The following is a 24,715-nucleotide window of genomic DNA, read 5'->3' as shown; positions in this document are numbered from 1 at the left end:
CGGCCAGGCGGCCCGGGCTCTGCACCGAGCTCGTCCGCACGGAGCCGGGCACCTGCCCGCCGCAGGCCCCACTCCCTCCGCCGTGCCGGTGGCGGCGCCACGGGGCGCCGGCTCCTTTGTTACCGCGGTGCGGATACAGAGCATGAAGGCAGGGCCGCAGCGCTCGGGCCGGGGCGCGGCCAGCAGAGGAAAGCGGAGGCCGGGGCCGGGGCCGGAGCCGCGGCCCGTGGCTCGGGCGCGTCGGGCACTCACCCAAGTGAGGAGACTCTCGCCCAGCTCGGCCCGCTCCAGGCTCTCCACGTTGAACATATCGGGGCGCTGCCCGGCGCGGTGCTGCCGGCGCTCCCTCCCTGCCACCCCTCGTCTACCGTTGACCCGTCGCGGCTGGGCCGCCGCGCGGACACGTCACTACGGCCCGGCGGCACCGCCCGCCCGCGCCTGCGCCCTGCGCCCGCCTCTCCTCCCTTCTCCTCTCCTTTCCTCTCCTCGCCTCGCCGCACCGCGACGCTGCTGCCGGGGGGCGGGGCGGCGGCCGGCGGGCAGCGCGGCGCTCCCGGAGCTGAGGTACCGCCGGCGCGACCCCGCCGCCGGGAGGGTGCCGGCCTTGGGGGGGTGGTCGGGCGCGCGCAGCCGGGCGGGACGCGGCAAAGGCCGAGCGGGGCCCGGCGGCAGAGCTCAGCCCCTCGGCTGGGCACTGACGGGGGCGGAGGGCCGCGGCCTTCGGCGGGCTGAGATGGGGCTGCGGCCGGCAGCGCGCGGCGTTTGCAGTTCGCTTCCCCTCTCCGTGCCGGGAATAACGAGAAGCGCCAGCTTTTGCCGGTGGACGGACACGCAGCGGGGCTTCTAGTCTTGCTGTTCGCTGCAGGTGTGAGCTTGCGTGCAGAAGCACTGCTGTCTACAGTAAGGAGTTGTTGAGCTTTTTTTTTTCTTTTTTTTTCTTTTTTTTTCTTGGAAAGTAAAGAAATGAAAAGCTCTTTTGGCCTCGATTTGAGTATTGCCATATCGCACTGAGCATTATTATACTGCTTCACCTCCCTGCCTGCCTGCCCAGAAGTCACCCAGCTGAAGGCGCTTTCACGTGGCCCCGCCCGCACGCAGTGTTGGGGGTGGATGGGAGCTCTGGAGATCATCCAGTCTGACGCCCTGCTTAAACAGGTTCCCTGCAGCAGAACGCACAGGAAAGTGTCCAAATGGGTCTTGAATATCTCCAGAGGAGATTCTGTGCACAGCATGTTCTGCTGCTCTGTGGCTTTGAAGTTAAGGGAGTGCTCTGCCTGCACATTACTTCAGTTCTGCACTCCATGTCTTTATAGCCCTGTTCCTTTATAAGCCTTGAACCTCCGTCTGTTCAAGCCTTATGGAAGAGTTGAGAACTCATTTGGGGCCTGTTCTACACAGGCCACGCACCATCCAGACAGATACCCCAAGCAGAAATGCTGCACGTATCATGCCTTTGTCTTTTTCTTCAAGCCATCAACAGTTGCAGGCTGACAAAAAAAAACGAGACTTACACATTGGAGTATTTTGCCTTGTGGAATGTGCTTCTGAAGGGTTGCATCCTTAGTGATTCTAACTTGCATGATTCCATTCAGCCTGGAGAAGAGAAGGCTGTGAGGTGACCTGATAGAGACCTTTCAGTGTCTAAAGGGGAACTACAGGATAGAAGGGGACAGTCTCTTTCTGTGGTTTGTGGTGGTAGAACAAGGGGAAATGGTTTCAAGCTCAAAAAGGGTAGATTTAGGTTAGGTATAAGGAAAAAATCTTTCCCAGTGAGGATAATGAGGCACTGGAACAGGTTACCTAGTGTTACGATTGATGCCCCATCTATGGAGACATTCAAGGCAAGGTTGGATCAGGCTCTGCACAACCAGATCTGATTGTGGTGTCCCTATTCATTGCAGGGGAGTTGGTCTAGATAACCTTCAGAGGTCCCTTCCAACTCTAAGGATTCTATGATTCTATTATGTGATTAGGAGAAGCAGAATACCTGTTTTCTTTTATTTTTTTTTTGGTTGTCACACAGAGGTTGCTGTTCTCCAGCCCTGCAGAGAACTGCTCTGTCAGGCAAGCATGTTGGTGAGGCAGATCTTTATACTGAAGAAATGTTATCCCGTGCTGAAATGGCCCTGCCCTGTTATGGCTTTGTAGTAAATCTAACAGGACTGTTTACATTTTTATTTTTCTCTTCTGCAGTGAGTGTGTGTGCACATGAACATATTCAGCTATAATTTGCTCAGTCAGCTATTCTGATTTCTGACTCCAAAGTAGCTTATAACTCATAGCAATACTGTATGAATAGATTGCATGAAGTCCTAGTAAAATATTACCAAGTCTGTTTTAACATTCTCACAGTTTGTATCTTGTTAATTCGTATGCTGCTTTATTTTATTTTTTATTTCCCATATTACACATGCCCTTTGGTTTCTGATATTAAAACTGATGGAGATACATATCACTGGGGGTTGTGTGCTTTATGCAAGTAAGAATTCGATCACAAAAATGAAGTAAACCCTGCTTTGTCAAAAAAAACATTTTCTAAGTATACCCACTGCCATTACCCATTTCTCTGCTAAAAGGTTGTATGTTTATTGTCTGCACTGCTGCCTCAAAGACCAACTTTGAGCACACCTTCAGTGCTGCTTGTACATTCCCTCTTGCTCATCATTCGTGCTGAAAGCATGCCATTGTTATGGTCTCTGAATGCACTCTCGGCATACCCTTCAATCTTGCATGAAGGAAAGTAACTGTAGAATCCATTAGCAAAATTTCCGTTCTGAACCAAACAGTGGTGTCAGGTCCCACCTGTATTTTTTGCTGGTCCTTCACAAATGATCAGAGCACACTAATACCACAAAGTAGAAAATAGGCAACTTCCAACAGGAAAGATCTCAATAGAAGGGCTGCTACAGAATAAACCTGCCCCTTTTTAGTGTGCTTAAGTTGATTTCTGTTACCTAAAGTAGGTCACTTAGGAGGAACATGCTGTCACAAATGAAACCAATTTATACTCATTCCCTTATCTTGTGAGGACTCAGTTTAGGACTTAGGACTCGAGGACAGGTCTTTTTGGTGTTTAAAAAAATGAGAATTGAATTGCAAGAGTGATCGGTACTTATGAATACTACAGTTTTGTAAGCCTGCCTTTCTCAGTAGTATTTTCCTGGTTAGGAGGTCATTTATCCTGGAGAACTCATAGCCTCGCCAAAGTGAGAAACATCTCTAAGGAAATGAAGTAATGGTTCTGCTAGTAAAAGACATTAGCCAAAATGTATTATAATTTCCTGCATATGCTTTGGCCTCCTCCCCTATCTTCATCTTTCACTTTTTCATATTTTGAGCACTGTTGGTGGCTGTCAGTATTGCAACAGAAGTAGCACTGAACTAAAGTAGGTTATTCTTAGTCAGTTGCCCCTCAGCCCATCCTTGAAAGGACATGTTGTTATCAAAAATATTTTTCAGATGCTGAGCAAATTGCAGCCTTCTCTCCAAGTCTGTGTCACTCTTGGTTGCTAATCGGTATTTCACGGCAGTACTGCATCTATATTATCTTATTGTTTTCTTCTCTGAGGTGAAGAGAGCCTCTTTGTTCCTTAGGCTTATGTCCTCCTTTGGTGGTAGATCCTAAGATCTTAGTCTTTCCAAGAGTATATCAGCATATGGTGATATACTTGCTGAACTTGGAATATACAAATCTTATAGCTGTGGGGATATTCTGACTTTGGGTAGCTAGCAGCAAGTACTTAATACATCATGGCAAAGTTGGTTTTTGTTTGTATGCAAGTTATGGCATGACTATTGCTCTTACTGTGCTGTATGTAGTACGTCAGAGTCTCATAAGGAAACAGTGATGTATCCACAGCAGTGTGGGGTCTTCATGCCCTCATATGTCAGTATTATCAGTATGAGTTTTCAATAATAATATTGCCACAAACGTAATGTTACTTCTTGCAGTTCTCTTTTTTTTTCCACATGAAGTTGTATCTGTTGCTCAACCTAACCATGAAATGGGAAAATTGCTATTGGAAGCGCAAACAAAACACTTTTGCTTTCTGTCTGTAATCTGTCTCAGCAAAACTCGGGAAAAGCAAAGCTATTATGTGTTCAGGTGAGTAGTATGAAATGTTTCTTACCAGCATAAATTCCATCCCTTTCTATTTTGAAGTGTTCTGTGACCAGCTGAATCTGTTTGAGGTTATTTACATTCTGTAGCCATACAGAATCCTGGGTCGCGTAAATCTGCACTGTGCTGCAGAGTCCCGCTGTTATTTAGTGAGGCCAAGGAGTGGAGCAGTAATTGCTTGTCCGTTTTACTTACTGGGCAGTTGAGCTAGTTTGCCTTGTGCAAGTGCTTGAACATGAGCTGAAAATTAAGAGTTTTTGTTGTTCTTGTCATTTTCTACCTTGCAAGTTTTTGTTGGTTTTTTAAACTTTGCAACTATGCTGTTGTCATTCCTGTTGCCATTCAAGTTGATGGTATGAATTCCAATTTAGATAGGAGGTTTTTTTTTTTTTTTTTTTTTTTTTTTCCTTTAATTGGAAGGCAGGGTGAGGTTATGCTTTCTTTTCAGAAAGCCACTTTCCTGCTGACTGGTTAAAAAGAGAAAAAAAATCATTAATCTAAACAAAGATCAACTCTTAGAATGTAATCTGTTTCTTACTACTTGCTTCTTTAACTGAAGTCATTGTGTTGTTGTGGAGCTTTTCTTAAAAAGCTAGAATGGACTAGAATTAATTTTTTGTGTGAAAGAAGTACAGCATCAAAACTTTGACATCATCTTTGTAATAATTAAACAAAAAAATTAGTAGAAATCTATATAGAGACAAATAAACAACTTTAAAATTATTTAATGTCTGTGGTCTCCAAGGCCAATCTGAGAAAGCTGAGAAAATAGTTATTTTTGGATAATCATCCAAATAGGATGGATCAAGTTAAACAGATTGAACGAAATATTTTATAGAAGTAGCATCAAGTTTCTGTTGTATGACATCCAATTATTACTGCATAATATTTTATGAGAGATTAGGTGTCTTTGCTAGTGTCAGGTTCTACAAGTCTTCCCTGAGATACACTTAGTCCATGTCAGTGCTGGTTGTCACTGAGGACAATTTCATTACATCGCTTAATGTTAAGTCTTACGAGCTAAGGTTGTTGTTCAGTTTTTTATTGTGCTGGTTCCTGCTAGGCTCTTGCACTGGAAAACCAGATTCCATAGCAGCAGTTGGAGGGCTATTAGCATGCAGAGCACCATGAATTTGTTTGTGTGCTATTGTGGTTGCACTTGAGGAAATGTAAACTGCAAGCTTGCAGTTCTGTATATTCTGTTGGAAAATGTTACAAGCGGACTTAAGATCAGAAAATTCCTTTCTCCTTCAGTCAGACAATTTTCAAATAGTTTATTTCAGTAGTGTTCTCTTTGGGACCATTGTTGGGTCTTTGTTTTGTTTTGTTTTTTGCATACTCACCCGGGCAATTAAAGCCAGGCTGTGAAGGCATCTATGTGTCTCACTGCCACGGTGTGCATTTCTGAAAAATTGCTTGGAAATCAATAGGATGCAGCTATTGTTAGCACGCTGGTCTGTTCTGACAGAGCTGTTTTATGACTGTGGACCAGTTCCTCGCCAGTTATTTCTGCAGGTGCATGGAGCAAACAACCCGGGAATGACAATGTGACGTAGTTAAGGTTAGTGCAGAGATGGTGGTGCTTAAGGAGAGACAGTGTAGGAGCTGAAAATAGCAGCATTCTCCCTCAGATGCAACTGTGAAAAATGAATGTCCCAGAATGAGGAATTGTAAGAGAGAGAAACTTCAAGACTGATGATGAGAAAAAAGTGCACAGTTTGGGAATGTCGAGCTGGGGAGGCATTGCCGCATGCCAGGAAATTAGGCTCGGAAGATTTCCACAGCAGCTTAGCATTGTAGCTTTAACAAAAGCTATATCATTGTGTAACAAGGTATACAGCACCATGCTGTAGCTCTTTGTGTAGTTTGTTGTTTCTGTGTAAGACCTTTCCAGGGATATCTGGTCTTTTGTTCATTAGTATATATGAAATCTGTGTCAATATTGACCTACTTCAGTCATGGCTCTTCATGAGTCTGTGGTATTCTGTGTTTAGAAAAACCTACTCTTTCCAAATGTGAATTGGCATTTCAGTAGCTAGACTGTGACAGTTGTGTGTGAGAAGCTGCATGTGTCACAGTTCAGGCTGAGGCACACGTTAAGCAAATGTAGCTTATCGTTTTACCTTATATATGCTTCATTATTTCATTTTGTTTTCCACAGTGGAAGTCCAAAAATAAAAGAACAATGAAAGGAATCTGCCCTTCGTTCTCAGTGTTTTCTCTGCTCTTATGGTACTTAATTATATCACTTACCCCTTTTATAGTAATGTTAGAATATACTGGTTTCCCTTGCCTTACTGCTGCAGAGGTAGTTCCCACAACTAAGCTCCACGATTCGTACAGGAATGGATCTGTGGAGCAAAACCAGTCATCTTACGGAGAAGATGACATCTTATGTTAGTGTAGACTGGCATGTTGAAATTTTGTCAGGATTGCATATTACAATTGTGCATTAAAATCCCCATAACTTGAAAAATTCTCTTTCATTTTTGTACGTAATTCAGAGCTAGGTAATGTCTTTTGTAGCAGTATTTGTTAGACAGCAAGGTTCAAATTTGACAGTGACATATGAGCTGTGAACTAGTGTGATACTCTAATGAAAGCTTGCAGGCTTAAGGCACCCACACAGGAATAGAAAGTGAAGTAAATGATGCCAGTCTTCCCTGACCTCATAAACTGATGCTGATATTTTACATCAGTTCTGAATGGGAATACTCCAGCTATGTAAGGACACAGCTTAAATACAACATTTTTTTGTTACTTTTACCAGACTTAGCTTCATTCTTCTGATTTCATAGTATTCACAGCTGCAGTTCATTTCACTTCCTGGTTGCAGCAGGAGTGATTTAGAAGTATGTTGCAGACTGTTTTATGTTGCTTGTTTCTTGAGCTGTAGGTAATGAATGTTAGTGCTGGCAAGTCATTCTGTTTTGCATATGCAAAATAAATTTAAAACAAACAAGTCTGACCAGGGAAGACTGAAAATACCCTTTTGTTTTCAGGCTTTCCTCATGTTTCTCTCTGAAAGGTAAGGCATAGAAGAGATAGATAAAATACGGAATTCATCAGATGTTTTATGTGTATACAGTTGGACATTTAATACTGCAGTATATTGTCTTTCCTTAGCAGCAGTCATGTGTTATGCAATAGCAAAAATTCTTGATAATGTAGAACCATACTTTTTATAAACAAGATTGTGGTTAGAATATGTCAAATGCGGTAGGATGTCCTGTCCTTAATGTGTTTTGTAAAGGTTTACAGGTAAGGTATTTGATTGATGTTTCAAAAAAAGTCTTTAGATTGCAACGCAGTCATTAAGACTTGCTTACTGGTGTACAAAACAAATGTTTTGTAGTCCTTTGCAGCAAGCTCTATTAGGTAAAATGCATGTTTTATCTTTTTTTTTTACTGTTTTTTCCCAGCAGTTGGTTTTTTTCTTCAAGAATTTGTGTGTAAACAGATACATGCATATATATTACTTGTAACTGTTTAATAATATACGTGTGTATGCGTATGTGTATCTCTAGATATTCAGTATACATATATATTTCTTTTTGCATTTTAGAGCTGTGATGGACAGTCACCAGGCAGAAGTTCAGAGTTTGAAGCTAGATAATGATTCAGTTATAGAAGGAATAAGTGACCAGGTACTGGTGGCAGTTGTGCTCAGTTTCACTTTCATTGCTGCTCTGATATATACGCTTTTCAGGTGAGAATATGTTGATAGGAATTGATCAACATGCTTGGGTTTGTCAAATTCTAACTTTCTCAACAAATTGAAAAATATACGACACTTATCTTGTGACATAAAGGAAATGATTATTTGATCATTTACTCTGCTTAACCAGTTGCTCGGTCGAGTTCATAATTTAATTCAAAGTTAGAGTTAAATGATGAATTTCTCAAAACTCAAGTCTAATATTTCTATATGTTCATCATTCTTTATTACTGAAAATAAATTCACAAACTGGTTGGTGTGTTGTATTTCATTACTAAGTAGAGATTTATTAATAATGACTCCACAATTAAGGCTGAATATTATCCTTCAATGCACATTCTAGTTGAATTCTCATAAATAAGTAGGCTGATTTATTTATTTATGAGAATATTTGGAAAACAATGGATTTTAATAGACTTTCTGTGAAAGAAAAGGCTAAGTCCAGAATGAAAGAACTTTAAAGGTCAAGTAATCAAACCTTACTTGTAGTTCCAGAGTTTTTCCTAACAACCTAACAAACATTTTAGCCTGTGTGTTTTTGGGAAGATAAATCTGAGCTTCAGACTGGCTTTTTACTGATTTTAGTCTGTTTTTTATTGCATGTCTGTAGAGTTATGAATACAAAGGCAATTTTAACGTTTTAGAGAACCGAATGTTAGTTAGATGAATTGGCATTAGGAAACTTACTGAGGAGGACCTGTCTGTATGAGAAGTACTGGTAAGGTAGGGTGTGTTTGAGAGCGTGCCAGGAAAGACACCAGGAGCTGAAAAGCTTAGGTAAAATGCAGGGCAGTGCTGCGGTTCACAAGCAGGAACTTTAGAGAAATTAACACACATCCATGTGCTTTTCCTGCTGAGGCTGTTTCAGATATTTAAATGACACAACAGTGCTTCTCTTCCCTCAGGAGTCCTCCCTATCTTGTGCTTCTGTTATCTCTTATGTTATTCTTAGCACATGTGACTTGAATTCGAAGTTTTCCATTAAGGTTTAAAAACAAAATGTTTACTATTTATAATGGAAGGTAAGTTAAGACAGAAAAAAAAAAAAGTGAGCAAAATAAGGTTGGTCAGCATTGGGCAAGGGCAATGGAAGTTTACTTAGTATTAGTATTCAGGAAGATGATACACTGATGATGGAGGGCTGTGCAGGAAGCAGGGGGAGGATTTGGTACTTTCTACCTGAATCAGATTTTCTGTGGATCCTGATACATGCCCTGCTGGTTTGTTTTCTAGAATGGTGAACAAATTCGAGCAAAAAGTTCCCGTATTTTAAAAGTCTACAAATCAGTTTATTTCTGCATGATAAAACTGGCTGCTATAGGTCTTGTCAGCATCATCTTAGATATACGCTTTGCCTTCTGTAGCCTCTGAATGTTGTCTGTATTAAGCAGTGTTTTTCTCTGAAATTCTTTGTGTTGTCTCCATCAAAATCTGTGCGTTATAAAATCCCAACAGTACATGAAGTACAATAATATTTGGCAGTGGAGGAGAGACAGGAGACAGAAGGATTTTCTTATTTGTCCCTGATTATCTTTCTGTTTCCTATTCCATGTTTGTTGCCCCCATTGTCTTTGCTACCAATGTTAAGTTGGGTAGAAATAAGTCCTGAGCACGAATATGTGAAGGAAGCGTCTGGAGATCTGAAGGAAGCTTATGAGAGTGAATACAGTTGCAGGAAGTAAATAAAAAAATACTGGAGAAGGGAAAGCAGGCAGCATGGAGTCGTAAAACCGCAGAATATTTTGGATTTGAAGGGACCTTAAAGATGACCCAGTTCCAGCCCCTGCCATGGGCAGGGCTGCCCCCTACCAGCTCTTCCTGGCCTTGAACACTTCCAGGGATGGGGCACCAGAGCTTCTCTGGACAGCTGTGCCAGGGCCTCACCACCCTCTGAGTGAAGAAATTCCACCCAACATTCGTCTAAAATCTTCCCACTTTCACTTTAAAGCAGTTACACCTTTGTCCTGTCACTACATGCCCTTGCAAAAAGGGCTTGTTCCAGTAAATCTAGGGGGAGGCAAAAGTTGAATATGGAAAGAATTTTTAGGGGGTATTGCTACTCTCCTTCTTTACAGTGGAAAATTCAAGGAAGGATGACACTGGGGCAGGAGCTGAAAGTCTCTTTGCTTTTGGTTTTGAAACTTAATTACTGATATATATACCAATTTGCAGATGTTTGGGTCTGTTTCTGTAATGAACTTTTGTTGACCCTGTACGTTTTAGAGTTGCTCATTTAGATGAAATGCAGCCAGATTTTTACTGTCATCTTTTAAATATGTGGAGATCATCACATTGTAAATGAGTACTAAAGGTTTGATATAAAATGCGGTTAGTACTTTCAGCAGACATGAAGTCTTTATCCTTGGAGGAAAAAACAGCAGTAATGACAAACAAACAGTAATGGTGCCAGTCTGAACATCTCCTGTCCCTCACTTCCCCTGTGTGACAGCTCGCACTGAACAAATGGGCAGCCTTCCTCCTGGTAGTGGTAGTTTTGTGGGGCCCTTTGTAAGACATGGTGAAATCTTGCCACATTGTGAGATTTCTTTCCTCAAGTTATGGGGTCTAAAACTCAGAAGCAAGAAAAGTTGTTTACTTCTAACCTTATTTCTTTCTGACTTGTATTTAGCTAGGCAAATGTCTGTAGTTACATAGCACTACACTGTGTCTTATTCCAATTTTCAGTATTCCAATAATCCAGTATTACTTTTCAGAAAGGGTGGTCAGGCACTGGAACGGACTGCCCAGGGAGGTGGTGGAGTCACCGAGCCTGGGGGTGTTCAAGGAAAGGCTGGATGTTGTGTTGAGGGACATGGTTTAGTGGGAGCTATTGGGAATAGGTGAACGGTTGGACTGGGTGATCTTTCAGGTCTTTGCCAACCTAGGTGATCCTATGATTCTTTGATTCTATGAATTTATTTTCTCACACTAACAGCACAACAGAAGCTATGATTCCGATGTGTCATGAACACTGCCTGTCCCCTTCTGACATTGTGCAGTGTTGTGCCACTGAAGCATCTGATGCATAAGCAACAGATGCTCTACCTCTGTGCCTCCACGGTCACACACATTGAAGATAATATGTAATACCAGACTGAAGTCATGTATGTAAGTTATTTGTGCCAAGATGAAATGCAAGATATGCCCTGTTAATTACGGTTTGTCTGTTTTAGATAACACTGGTAACAAATCGGCAATTAGTTGTTTATGAGGGAATCGAGGTGAACTGGCTTGTAATTCACACAATCCAGTTACATGTGGTTTGCTTTGAATTTCAATGTGTATTAAACTTTTGACAAAACAAAGGTGCAATACATGCCAATTTGTAGGGTCCAAACAGTAAAATACTGATAAACATGTAACTTGAATTACAGACAACTTCCACAAGGTCAGACTTTTGAAGTGTAAGCATTTCATATAGTTTTCATTTTTCACTCACATTACTGCTAAATAAATGCAATTTTTGCAAATAATCACAGTTATTGTTAGCCTGAAAATACAGTTTTATTTCTATTCCTCTTTGAAGAAAGAATAAAGGAGAAAATGTCATAGCAGTAATGCAGTGCTGTAATTTCTTTCATCAAACGAAGGAAATATTGCAGATGGTCCTACAGCCACTGAGGAATTTTCATAAACAGATTCAGAAAAAGTTGTGAAAACTCAACCAGTGTAACCTTCAGCTCTGATACAGGATCAGACTGCCTAGGTCACTCCTGGAATCAGTATAACACATTCTTCAATTTAACTTTTAGCAAGACATAGCTCACAGTACCCTGAGGTAATCTTGTCTGATTTGGTACACTTTGTAGTTTGAAATGGTTTACCACCAACCTTTAGGTAACGGTGGAAAATAATTACTCATACCTGTTAGATTGAAAGATTTATCTTGTCTCCTCTCCATAAACAGTCTCCCATACAAGGTCCCATTTCTTCTGCTTTTCTCTAACATTTTACAAACGTCAACATTATCGATCTTATCATTCTCTTCTGACCTTCCTCTAACTTTCCTACATCTTTTTATGCATTTTGCTCAAAATGGAAGACACAACCCATCTGAGACCTCTACAGTGCTGAGCAGTTAAATCCATGTGGATAAATAAAACAATGTTGTTGACTCATATTTTTTGTAACTCAACACCTCTTAATGTTGTCAGTACCATGTCTAATTCCAATCCCATTCCTGTTGTGCTTTTGAATTTTAATATATCCAGCCTCCTTTCTTCAGTGAGTGTCTTCCCTCACATTCCTCTTTATTTTGATGTTTCTAACCTGTAGTCTTCTTGCCAGTAGAGTCTGCAGAGATTTCTTTTTATAGCCAATCTGCTGATAGTTACGTAAAGTCAACATTCTAAAGCAAATTTGCCTACCCTTCTTATGTAAATGTGGATTCATCTTTTGTGTAGCAGATAAACCTGAAGTAGTTCAGGTTTTTCAGTCCATGATAAATTATGTAGTAAGTAGGGGGAAGGAATTTACAAGTAATCCAGCAGTACAAAAATGAGAAATCAAGACAGTTTTTCTGCATGATGAATATTAAATCTTTCAAGCAGCTTGATTTTATTTTATTTTATTTTATTTTATTTTATTTTATTTTATTTTATTTTTTGGCAGGCTGATGGAATAATTTTTCAGATCAAAATTGAGTTTTAATGTGGGTTATTAATTGATTATGGAAACTTAGAAAAATTTTGCTGCTGTACAGCTTGCTGGCCAGAGTTACTTTAGAATCTACAGTAATTGTCCTTTTTCTTTAATTATTTGTGTACTTCCTTTAAAATGCCTTCTTGCAGGAAATAATTGTTTTTTCTCTTTTGTTCAAGTCATTTTTTTCAGTCAGTTATTTTTCAGTGTTGGTTCACAGTGTTTGTATTTCTTACTGCTTATATTTCCTTTCACAGAAATGAACACCAGAACATACATCCAGAAAATCAAGAGCTAGTACGAGCTCTTCGTCAGCAGCTTCAAACTGAACAGGTGCTTTGCTGAGCGTTGGAATCATTCTCAGTCTGGTTTGGGGTAGGCTTCTCTCCAAGGTTCTGGAAAAAGCTGGTCTTGGGAATCTTTGAATCTGGTTTACTGTACGGAGGCAACCTTAAAACTGATCAAACAATGAGATGATGTGGGGTTTTTTTTATGGGTACGTCAAGTCATTACAAGATGTAACTGGTTCTAATTTCAAGACAGCTTTTGCCACAAGGTGGAGTATGTTAGGTTATGTTGTGTGGTTCCTGCAGTGCTCCTGGGAATTTGGTGGTGAAGAAAAGGAAATCTGGAGAACAACTTGCTGCCATAGGACAATGCTCAGATGATTAAAAGGACAAGTTGTGTAGCAGAACAATGGTACATCAGCCAGAGCAGTCAGAGCAAGGCAACAGGGTTTGCACACAATTCTGGCATGCAGATGAGAGGCTAACGTGTAGCCACATTATTAGCAGTTGCTGAGGCCCAAACCTAGAGTGAGAGAAGCCATACTTATGGGAGAATGTTCAGGAGAGTCTTCAATCATTCATGAAATAATAACAGATTTTTTTTTACGAGAGTACATTTTTAAGTAGAGGAAGCACACAACAAATTGGGAAGGAAAAAACAGGTCATAGCAGTGATGAACACAAGCTGGTGTCAGTGTTTGAGAACCCTAAATTGTGCAGTTGGTAAGCAGTGCAGTTCAAGTGTCTGATTTGGGACAAAGCTAATTAGAAAAATAGGTGGACCTGAGTTGATATCAGTGCTTCAGTATGCCTTGCCTTATGTATTCTACTTAGTGTGGAGGACCTGAAGGCTTCTACCTTTCTGATCTTTAACTGGATTGAAGCTCTTACATATGTAACAGGTGAAGGGTAAAGTAATGTGCTTGTCACCAGAAGAACATGCTTAGTGAAACAGTTTTTGCATTTAAACGTATTTGATTTTTTTTTAATTTAAATTTAGTTAGGTTTTATTTGGTTTTGCATATTTGAATATTCAACTTACAGGGTTTTTTGTTTGTTTGTTTTGTTGGTTTTTTTTTTAATTTAAGTTCAGTGGAATTATTATGTAATAAATAGTATCTCTGGCATTTCCTATTTCTCTTCTGTCCCAGCAGGATGCTTCTAATGGTGACAGACATCGCTTCTATACAGACATGTCTTGTCCAGTCTGTTTGCAACAAGCAACGTTTCCCATAGAAACAAACTGTGGGCATCTCTTCTGTGGTAAGTTGGAAAACCTCCGACTCCCAAAGATAAAACTAGAACAGAAGCAGAAACTTCTGGCAGTCGTACTGTCACCCCAATGGAAAGCTGTGCTGGATTTTAACTGCTTATCTTCACATCTGTGTTAAAAATAATTTTTATGTAATTTGTTCATAAAATGCATTTTAAGAACTAGTTGCTTCCAGAATGTGCTAGATTTTTTTCTATGCTATCAAAATTAAAAATGCATTTAAAAGCATTGTGGACAAAGAGTATCATTTATTTCCTGCTACTGAAAAACAGCAGGGATTGAAATACATTTGGAAAGGTACCATTTTAAAAACTAGCTTAGAAAAAATAAAAAAAAATCTTATTGGACTTATCATCACAGAGTATTTTGTTTGTTTGTTTTGTAGAAGTCCTGTAGAATTACCATTAGCTTAAAATGCTTAAAATATTCGCCTGTCTTTGATGCCCAGTTGTTTGAATTGAGAAATGCACATATAAAAGCTCTATTTTGCTTCTTCTCCCTCAGTTCTCCCAATAGAATTATTTCACTGCAGTTGTCTAGTTTTACAGTGTATATAATGCTTGGTTGTAGGAAAAAAAATCACATATAAGGAAAAGAGTAAAAGAAAACAGATTTTCATATATTTTTTTCACCCATTAAAGCTCTGATATTAAAGCCAGGTTTTCAGGATGAATTTCTCGTGTCTTGATATTTTTATTATTTCTAACTTTTCAATTCTTAACAGTTTTAATTATTTGTTTTCTGAACTAATAGTTAAGGCATTTTCTGTTTTTTCAGAAAACAATATCTTAAAATTTATGATGATTCAGAACCTGTTCAGGATTTTTCTGATTAACAGTGGTGAATTTGAATGCATCTGTTCTTGGTATCTTCACTGAACAGTCTATTGAAAATCACACATCTCTGTTGTTTTGCTGATGCTTAACGTATCATTTCATGCAATTATGTTTTAACTCATAAGTGTCAATATCTGCAATTTATGTGTGTCAGGTTCCTGCATCATTGCATACTGGAGATATGGATCATGGCTTGGTGCCATCCGTTGTCCAATCTGCAGACAAACGGTAATGTTTTAAGTAATCCTGGGCCTTATGGTTTAGCAACCTAGTGCAACTTACCTAGTGCAGTACTTATATTTGAGCTGCCTTATTAAGACTGACAGAAGAAGGAATCTGAAGCTGAAAGTACGTGGATATGGGAATGTCGATGGTGGGCATTGTTTTTTAAATGTTTTGCTTTGCCAATAAGAAGTGTGAGAAAAAATAAAACTAAGAAAAACTCAGATTTAAGTGAACAGCACTGCTTATCCAGACATTTTTCTGTAAAGGAGTATAGAAAAACAGAACAATATAAGATCTTAGCTATGATTCTTCTCTGCTTTGTGTTTGGGATGTTAAACAACTTGTTAAACCAGAACTTGTATCTGAGAGACCTAGCTGGTCTGGAAGACTTCCAGTAGTTAAAATACTACTGGTTTCTAATAAGTGTCCTCTTCCTTCCTGTTATCTCTGCCAAACAAAACACACACAAAACTGTCAATTTCTTGCTTTGGTTCTACTTCTAGTTTTTATTAATTTTGACTTTGCAGAGGAAGCACATTAACTTACTCCCTGCACAGTTTGCTTATGTTGTTAGTTTGAAATATGTCCTTGCAATTCACTAACACTCAATATTTGAGTATCATTCTTTTTATGTATTCTTTTTATGAGTATCATTCTTTTTATCATTGGTTTTAACAAAAGTACCTTTGTGTTTTAACAATGGAAACACTACAGAGTTACATAATCCATTAGAAGTTACTAGCATGCTTTGTGGCACTGCCCATACATTATATCCTGTTTTGTTTTGGTGTCTTAGCAGGACCACAAGAAAGCAGATAAAAGAAAGAGAAGTAGATATTCCTAGAGAATTAATGAGTTTTGAGTGTAGCCTGTGAGGAGAGACAGAGAAGGTACAGAAGATGGAAAAGCTGAAATTAAGATATTTTGAAGAGTTTCTTTTCTTTAATGTCTCGTTGTAGATAGATATTCCTCTGTCATCTGAGTAATAAATACACTGGATGGGATTGCTTTCAAGATTATGCATTCATTCTTATCCCTCTTGCAAGGTAAAAGTGAAGCATCACTAAAATTAGGAGCGGAGGTGTATATACATGAACAACATGAGTCACACAGAAGGATTATAGCAGGGCTGGAACTGGAATGTAGCTCTGCTTATGCTGTTATTTTCCAAGTGTGACTGCTGCATTTAAAATCTCCTACAAGACCATACCTTGCATTACACTCTCAAAAGCTGCTAGGAGTTCAGTCTCTTGAAACACATGATTTAATATAACATCAGAACACTTGAAGAAACATTATTTTTAAAACTTATTTATCTTGACACGAAATGTAATGAAATGAATAAATGTTGCTCAACAACCAAGTAATGGTTTCATGCCTGGGAGAAAGGAGAAGACCTTCCTTCTGAACATTACTTTTTTCCCCCTTTTGATTTAACACAGAGCTGGGAATTATTAGCTGTTAGAGCCGTAAACTGGTTTTCAAAACTTCTAATGGTCGGTAGAGAGAACTTATGAAGATCATTTTAAGTATAAAGATTTTCTGTTTGCTACGATAAGCTACATTTTTATAGCTGAACATGTTTTCAAATACAAGACTTACTTCTTCAGAAGCTCCTAAACAGAAAAATACGAGAGACATGAACACATATTCACATATTTTTGTTTGCATGATAGTTTGTCCAAGAACATAAGTGAATTCTCTGTGCTTACAAGAGGTATGAAGGCTGTTGTCTTTTTACTACTGTCTTTTATTATTCACCTTGTTTTTGGTACAGTTGTCCACAGGGAGAAATACAAAGTTTTGCTTGTTTGTGGAAACGCAAAGTGATTCTAAAGGTGACAAAGAATGGCCTTAGCGGATGCTCTACTTGATTTCTGAGTTAAAGAAATGAAACTAGGTTAATTTGTGGAATTAACTTTATTCTCTGAATCATCTATCCAACTTCTGCTACAGTAAAGTACTCTTAGATGGAAGGTTCTTATGCACATTTTTAAGGGTCTTTTAAAAATGCATCAATATTCTTTGAAGAGTTATTGGCAAATAACTTGTTAAAATATAAAAGTTGTATCCGTGTAAATATTAGTAGTCTTCCTTTTAGTTTGGTAGTAAGTAGTTTGCACAAGTTTGTTCTGTGTAATTAACTGAAGATATACTGTAATATAGTGTAATTCTCAATATCTGCATTTAAGAGATGGTTGAACATGTACCAAAATCTTCCTGCTGTGCCTAGGTGACGTTGTTTTTACCACTCTTCGGTGAAGATCAGCAGGGTGCAACTCAAGTATTACAAGATGTTAATGATTACAATCGGAGATTCTCAGGACAACCCAGATCTGTAAGTTTGGGGTAAATTTGGGTGGAGGTCAGTAATTTCAGGGGATGATTAACAGCATTTGGATAACTTTTTTTCCCCACTGAATTTTCTATATCCGATATATACAGACTACACAGGTTTTTCTTAGGACAGGCATATCCAACCTGCAGGTCACTTACGATGCTGGGCAGCTAGTAATGCATCCTCACAAGATCTTAGAATTTTGATATTTATTATGTGATTGTAGGCAGTGTTTTTCATAAGTTTGTTGTGCATAGCTTGAGTGTGGACTGCAGAAGTGACAATGGAATGCTGTGCAGGGCTGGACACAGGGCAGTGCTAACTCTGCCTCCTCTGCACACCCTACATACTCAGCCAAATTAAAACCCACATGTATTCTACATTACATGTGGTTGTGCAGCCTAGGGAGAAAAAAGCAGTAATTGCTGATGATACTATTGCAACCTACCAACACATGTGCCTATGAAGACACACATTTCTTGTTATTAAGCTGACATATAAGTTGTCTTGTTTAATTATTGAGCTTGGGCTTGTGTTATTTCATAAAATAAATTGGTATGTTAACACTTTCACTGTGGAAGAGATATCCAGAATACTCATGCAGTACTGACAAATCCTGTAATTTTTAACATCTCAAAAAACTCACAAGAAGTCTGTAATATCTTGTGATTTTTTTAAAATTAGTTTTGCAACTTGTATGTAATTAGCGTTTCTGCTGTTCTGACCACGTGGGGGCAATGTACAAGTAATAATCACCTTGTGTCAGTTTGCTAATCCAAGCATGTTGAAGGGTGGTTTAAAGAGGACACTCGTTATACCTGCATTTATTCATATATATATATATATATATATATATATATATGTTCATATATATATTTATTTGTAGATTAATGGAATCATGCATTTAGCAGCCACCTTTTTTTTTTTTTTTTTTGCATGAAAGTAACACAATAAGTTAAATGTTTTATGATAAAGTCTACAATACAAATAAAAGGAAAGTACAAAAGAAAAAAAAAGTATGTATTTCAAAATATTATAACTAATGTATATTAAAACATTGTTATATACATGCAGTATATTTTATATGTGGCCCAAGACAATTCCTCTTCATTCAGAGTGGCACACGAAAGTCAAAAGGCTGGACATTCATGCCTTAGGAAATCCATGCTGATATGGTTAACAGAGTTACAGAGCCATAAAATAGTTTGGACTGGGAGGGACCTTAAAATCCATCCAGTTCCAGTCGCCCTGATTTGGGACATGCACCAGATCAGGCTGCCCAGGGCTCCGTCCTACCTGGCCTTGAATGCCTCCAGGGATGGAGTGATTAAGTTAGATAAGTTAAATTAAGATGGCTTGAAATATACTTACTTGTAATATCTTTGTGGAAATTTCTATTTCTGTTGTGAACAAGAATTACTAAAAAAGCCTTGGATTCCCTTTTCCTGTGTTAACCTGTTCCTTGAAATGTAAGTCCTTACTCTGAAAGGATTTAATAACCAGTAAAAATGCTTAATGAAATAAATGAGCTCCCTCATTATTATAATCATGCTCCCTTGATTAATCTCTTTAAACTGATCAGAAGAATCTGAAGTTCTACTGTGCCTTTCTTCAGATTTCAAGCTGTATGCAGTTTTGATTTCTATTTTTTTCCCTGCTAGGCTATATTACAGTGTGTATTTAGACCTCTGAGTGAAGGAAGCAGGATTTTTTTTTTAATAAATAGCTAAGAGACATGGTTGCAGTTCTGTGAACTTGAGAAACTCAACCTTTGACTTGAGAAAGTCAACTTGTCTTTGTGCATGTCTTGACTCGTGAAATGAAACGCATGTATGTGGGTGCCAGTAACTTTGATACACTGCTTGTCTTCAGCTGTTCATTGGATTTGGATGTACGTATGTAATGGTTTTCCAACCTTTTGGCTTGTCTGGGCTGCACTGAGTAAAGATAAATTGTCTTGGGCAGCATATACGTAAGTTACTCTGAAAGTAATTGTTCCTATTTACTTCCATGGAAACTGCAGTAGATACAAAGAGCACAGTAACATTATTTGATAGAGCGTGTTCTCAGCTATGAAACACTATTTTTCAACACAGTCACCACCATTAGCTGTGCATTTCCGCCAGCAGTGAACAAGAGGCTGCGTACCGTGCTCAGAACAATCTGCACCGGCTGAGGTGACCCACTGCTGCTGTCACCACTGCTGAAATGCACCACTTGCTGCCTCAGTGTGCTTACATCCACTGTTTGGTCTCCATAATCCTTCACAAGTGTTGGTGAATGTCAGTGGGTGTCATTTTTTCTGCATGGAGGAATTCAGCGACACAGCTTTGCTTCATATGCGCTGCATGTCAGAGTGCCCCTCTGCTGCCCTCTGTCACACAGCAACAGTATGTAGTGGAGCGTTGGTGGGAAAGTTCACCCTCTGCTGCCATAATGTCAGTGTCTGCCTCTGATGTCATGGGTCAATATAATAAAAAGGAGGCATTACTTTTGGTGCAGCTGTTGGAATAATGAAACATTGCTAACGGAAAAATTACAGTCCAAAGAGACAAATGATTTTTGGTTTGTGTTCTAAAGCATTTGATCCAGAATAGAAAGAAACTAATTTTCAGGCTCCAGTAGACTTCTCTGGGAGCTGTATGTCTACCAGTCAATAAACTGTCCTGGATTATCCCAGAAGTCTGCATTGAGACCCTAGCCTGGGTTAGATATTTTGTTTTCTAATTATACGTGATGTGTTGCCTTAACCACATGTAACATCCCTTTCTTAAGTGCTTTTTCAGTGTTTTGATATCCATTTGATATCATAGCTCTGTATACAGTAGAAATTGATTCAGTGCGAAAAATACCTATTTTCTCTTGTGCAGTCTCTCACTTAAGATGATAGAACTATAGTATGGAAGGATCCAGGGATGGATTAATTTAAAGGTTCTTTAGTTTATGTGAAAGTTTGATCCTCTGTTAGCTTTTGAGAATCACTGTGTATCGTGAGGAAAGATGTGTCATGTTTCTTTCTGAAGAAATACAATCTCTTTTACCTTAACTATTTTTTTTTCCCCCTAGGAATCCGTAGTTTTCTTCTCTTCTCATAAAAACTTCAGTAACAGTTTGCTATTTGTTGTCTCTGTGTAGTTTGTTTTCATCCACTGCTTTCCCTTCTTAATAGATAATGTACTTAGTGACAAATGAAATGCATGTTTTACTCTGAGCAATATAGCTTAAGGCTGTTGCTTGAAAACATAAGTGTTCTAACAGTGACATATAACACAGCAAAGTTAAGTCTAGAGCGTTTGGTCATTTTTCTTGCAAATGAACAGATACCTAAGCTGTAATGCAGTAATAGAAACTTCACACTGAAACTCTTGGCTTGTTTCTTCATAGATTATGGAAAGAATTATGGATCTGCCTACTCTGCTGCGGCATGCATTCAGGGAGATGTTTTCTGTTGGAGGCCTCTTCTGGATGTTTCGCATCAGAATATTCCTCTGTTTGTTTGGAGCCTTTCTCTACTTGGCGTCACCTCTGGATTTTCTTCCTGAAGCTCTTTTTGGAATTCTGGGGTTCTTGGATGATTTCTTTGTCATTTTCCTTCTGCTGATATATATTTCCATCATGTACCGAGAAGTGGTGACCCAGCGTCTGAATAGATGAAATGGCTGAAGGTCAGCTAGACACAGAGATGGAATGTTTCAAAAAGAGAACCATGAGTATGGAATAGCAAGGTGCCTGTGTACAGTTTCAGTAGTTATAATTCCATAGCTTCTAACTGATCGTCTTATACAAATATGAAAGGTTAGTGTGTGGTGATGCTTAACTGGAATCTTTAACTTTTGTATTACGTATGCTTCATAATGATGACGTCAGTTTTATAATGTAATGAACTGCCTTCATCTGCTTATACCTGAGGTACAATTGTATGTGATCAAAGCAGAAAACACCTCATTTGAAGTGACTTGTGAAAAAAGGGGTTCTAGCAAAGGACTTAAAGGAAAACGAATATGTTCGGTACTCTAGACATGCATAAAGAAATTGAAAACTTCTTTGCAGGACAATTATCAATATGTTTAATGTCTCACTGTTGTGGGCTTTTAAATAAAAGTAGCTTTGTGTATCTCTGTGGAAGAAATCCAATGACCACAGTACCATTACCACCCTGCAGTTTGTCCACTTGCTTCACAGAAACAAGGGGAACACCTCAGTATTGCTTGAGCTGCACTGTGTACAGTTGCATGCAATTCATACAGTTTTATTTTCTTATTTTATAACAAAGCACTCGCCATGTGATCTACAAGGAGAAACCTATGTAATACACGCCGGACTGCCTACTGCTCTGTTTTTTGATGGGAGCATGTTTTTCTTTTCTTCTGAAACTTGTTTATTTAGTCGGTATGTATCTTGAAAGTGTTTTTTTCTAATGCAGCTTTGGGTCAGTGCAGTGTATCTTCATTGGGCATTTGCATGCCTTAGGCTGCATTAAGCATTTAGGCAGTAGAAAGGACCCTCAGATTTTAGGCAGTGATTATAGAAGTCACAACTGGATGTTTACACTACGGAACTTTACCAGATTGTACATTTTCAACACGAATATTAATCAACTTAGATATGAGGCGTTTAATTTTCCCTTGGGGTTTTCTTGTTTGATTGACTGATTTTGATGTGGGTAGAGGGCATTTTGAATTAACTTGAAAAAGATCTTTGAGTAGGGACCACAAAAAAAAAGTCCTGAAGATGTTTTCAAAATGACTGGGCTATTGATGATCCAATCCCTAAAAGTTTGTGGGGGTTTTTTTGGTTGGTTTTTTTTTTTAGGGGGCTGGTAGAGAGGTGTTGTTTTGGTGGTTGTGATTTTTAACTTCAATTTTTTGGGAGAGGGAACGGGGTGTTCTGTTTTTTGGTTGGTTTTGATTTTTTATTTTCTGTTGCATTTCAGTATAGGCTATCAGAGCTACAGAATTCATTTGAAAATATTTTCATTTTATGAAAGGGAATGTCACTAGAAAGCTCAAAAATATTCTGTATCTGTGTAAATTTTAGTTAGAAAACTTAGGACAGATAATTAGTTAGGAAAGATAATTGTCATTTTACTTTAACTTCCTGAGTACTTGAAAGACTGTGGTGAGACAGGTGATTCTTTGCATGTTTACATATTATTCTATGAGACTCAAAATGAGAGGGACCTTCTCATGGCTTCTCTGTGTTGCCCATGTAGGCACCTTTCCACAGCTTCTAGTACCTAGGCTGAGAGAGCTGGGGCTGTTCAGCATGGAGAAGAGAAGACTTCTCTTCTTCTTCCAGGTAGACCATATAGTGGCCTTTCAGTAACTGAACGGGTCTGTAAGGAAGAAGGGACAGACTCTTCAGCAGAGTCTGCTGTGATAGCACAAGAGGAAATGGTTTCAAACGAAAAGAGGAGGGATGTATGGGATACTCATGAACTTATGTAAAGCAAGATAATAATTTAGAACGTTAGATAAGGCAAGATTTTGTAGTTTTGCTATAGGCAGTATTTTTGTTGTTGTTTTTTCCCCAAGAGATCCAGCTGAGTGCAAACTCCAGAAGGTATTTTTAATCAAGTTAATTTAACACCTCTGGAGTTTGGCTTGTGGGTCTACCTAGAGCGTCAAGTGAACTGCTTCTGTAGGACAACTGGAGTCCGTTCATAGAATCTGTCAGTCTGGTAACTCCCACGTGTTTATCCTTTAATTGTGGTTATATTTTTTGTCATGACTCTCTAGATCTAGAGTGGACAGAGGTGCATGTGAAACTGCTTGGTGATTTGTTTTCAGTGAGCTCCCTAATTCTACATGATACTGTGAAGAAGTTCATGGAGAAATGACCTAAGGAATCTGTTCCTGAAAAACAGACCTTTTGTACCTGAAAGCATGTACTTGCCACATCCACACAGATACATAAGGTTTACCTGTGTTCTGTTCACCATTTTTCTGCTAGCAGAATGATTTCACTTGGAGTCCTCTGCTTACTTTTGAGTGTTGAATAACATTGTAAGCTTTAATTCAGCAGAGTAAACACTTGACAGAATTAGGACCATCCTGTCTTTTCACCAGGATGTACTTTTTCTTTTTCCCTCTGGTTCTTCAAGACACTAGTGAACAGTATTATGGCTTGCTCAGGCTTTTCTTTTTTTCAACAGTTGCAGTGTGAAGCTGCAGCTGACCAGCAGTGCATGGCTGCTGCTCCTCCAGGCAAATCTGAACTAGCTCTAGGTTCGCTGCCTTGGGTGCTGCTATCATATTCAGCTTAATTGAAGCTGCAGAGCTCCCAAGAAGCTGGAGGTAAATACATGACCATTTAATATTCCTGAAGTATACACTTACAAGTTATTCTGGTGGCAATGTTCAGTGTAAGTGCTACACCTGGGCACTAGCTTCAGAAAAGAAATACATGATGCTTTGAGGGGAGCAAACATCGCTGCGGTTTTGTTGTGTGGAATGGAGCTAATGTCTCTAAGAAAGAGGAGGAGAAAGGCTTTAGTAGAAAAGAAGCAATATGGGGGAAAATAGAATTCTTCAAAGATTCTTAAGACTTCACCAAAATCTGTGAAATATTTCATTATTCCAGCAATATTAACAAAAAGGAAAATCTGTGTTCAGAATTCTTGCCGAATAACTTGTAGCATCTCAAGGCCTAATGATAACCCTTATCACAAGCACTGCATAACACAGTCAGTTTCATGTTGTTTGTGACTCGCACCATTGATGCCTGGGAGGATTGGGCAGAGTGGTGTAATTTGGGGATGCAATTTTGCAATAGGTTTTGTAGAACTGTAAGAGACCTGTGTGTTACACTAGATTTTTAAGACAAAAAGATTTAAACCTACTTCTTGTTATTTTAATGATAATAAATTGGTATTAAAGTAAGAGATTCTCTTGATTTATTTTACTGCCTTTCTGTCTGTGAATGTCTTTATTCCTCCTTTTCTCCTTCACCAGCCTGCTGACAGCTCTGCTACAGTCTTGATTGATTATTATGTTATGTCTGGACATCCTGTCCACGGGCTGTAACTCTTTCTAGCTTTGTTGTTACCAACATGGGAATTACAATCTCAGAGGCCTTAGTCCCAGAATTATATTGGTGCATTAAATGTCTTCTCCTTGAACAATCCGGCTGATGTCTTCAGGTCCTCCTCATCCCTTCTGGATGGGTTTTTCTCATCCCTCAGTCTCTACTAGGGCAGTGTCATAGGACCTAAACTTTCAGGATGCTGAGTATAGACAATTATTAAGCATGTTCAGATATCAATTCTCCACACAAAC

General features: G+C 39.1%; 2 protein-coding genes across 17 annotated transcripts in view; one reads left to right on the top strand and one right to left on the bottom strand.

The window, feature by feature from the left end:
• The window catches only part of HOOK3 (hook microtubule tethering protein 3), an 81,271-nt gene extending 80,834 nt beyond the window's left edge, over nucleotides 1-437 (bottom strand). For 2 of the 5 annotated variants that reach the window (XM_052700371.1, XM_052700369.1), the window contains exon 1: nucleotides 253-436. In XM_052700371.1, coding sequence (XP_052556331.1) covers nucleotides 253-309 — 57 coding nt within the window. In that variant the 5' untranslated portion in view covers nucleotides 310-436. Of the gene's footprint in view, nucleotides 1-252 lie in introns of all 5 variants that reach the window. The other 3 variants (XM_052700372.1, XM_052700374.1, XM_052700373.1) reach the window with 2 other exon arrangements.
• RNF170 (ring finger protein 170) lies at nucleotides 438-24,319 on the top strand. 12 transcript variants are annotated; one of them, XM_052700413.1, is made up of 8 exons: nucleotides 545-564; nucleotides 6,282-6,352; nucleotides 7,686-7,829; nucleotides 12,737-12,812; nucleotides 13,918-14,029; nucleotides 15,030-15,103; nucleotides 17,334-17,438; nucleotides 20,823-24,319. In XM_052700413.1, exons 3-8 carry the CDS (start codon nucleotides 7,693-7,695, stop codon nucleotides 21,090-21,092), a joined length of 774 nt encoding a protein of 257 aa, XP_052556373.1. In that variant the 5' UTR covers nucleotides 545-564; nucleotides 6,282-6,352; nucleotides 7,686-7,692; the 3' UTR covers nucleotides 21,093-24,319. The 12 variants fall into 12 exon arrangements, with proteins under 12 accessions (XP_052556372.1, XP_052556380.1, XP_052556381.1 ...); XM_052700414.1 differs by lacking the exon at nucleotides 545-564 and adding an exon at nucleotides 4,089-4,105; XM_052700412.1 differs by lacking the exon at nucleotides 6,282-6,352 and having other exon boundaries at nucleotides 438-564.
• Nucleotides 24,320-24,715: the final 396 nt, after the last annotated feature.

Source organism: Tympanuchus pallidicinctus, unplaced genomic scaffold (assembly GCF_026119805.1).
Source record: "Tympanuchus pallidicinctus isolate F22 unplaced genomic scaffold, pur_lepc_1.0 scaffold4, whole genome shotgun sequence".
In the NCBI taxonomy this organism is placed as follows: domain Eukaryota; kingdom Metazoa; phylum Chordata; class Aves; order Galliformes; family Phasianidae; genus Tympanuchus; species Tympanuchus pallidicinctus.
The sequence above is the reverse complement of the archived record's forward strand: the minus strand, read 5'-3'. Positions and strand labels throughout refer to the sequence as shown.

Coding starts and splice junctions, on each gene's coding strand:
- RNF170 (XM_052700410.1), top strand. CDS start 3,936: ATGTTACTTCTTGCAGTTCTCTTTTTTTTTCCACATGAAGTTGTATCT. Junction 7,830..12,736: donor CTGATATATACGCTTTTCAG/GTGAGAATATGT, acceptor TTCCTTTCACAG/AAATGAACACCAGAACATAC. Junction 14,030..15,029: donor CTGTGGGCATCTCTTCTGTG/GTAAGTTGGAAA, acceptor TATGTGTGTCAG/GTTCCTGCATCATTGCATAC.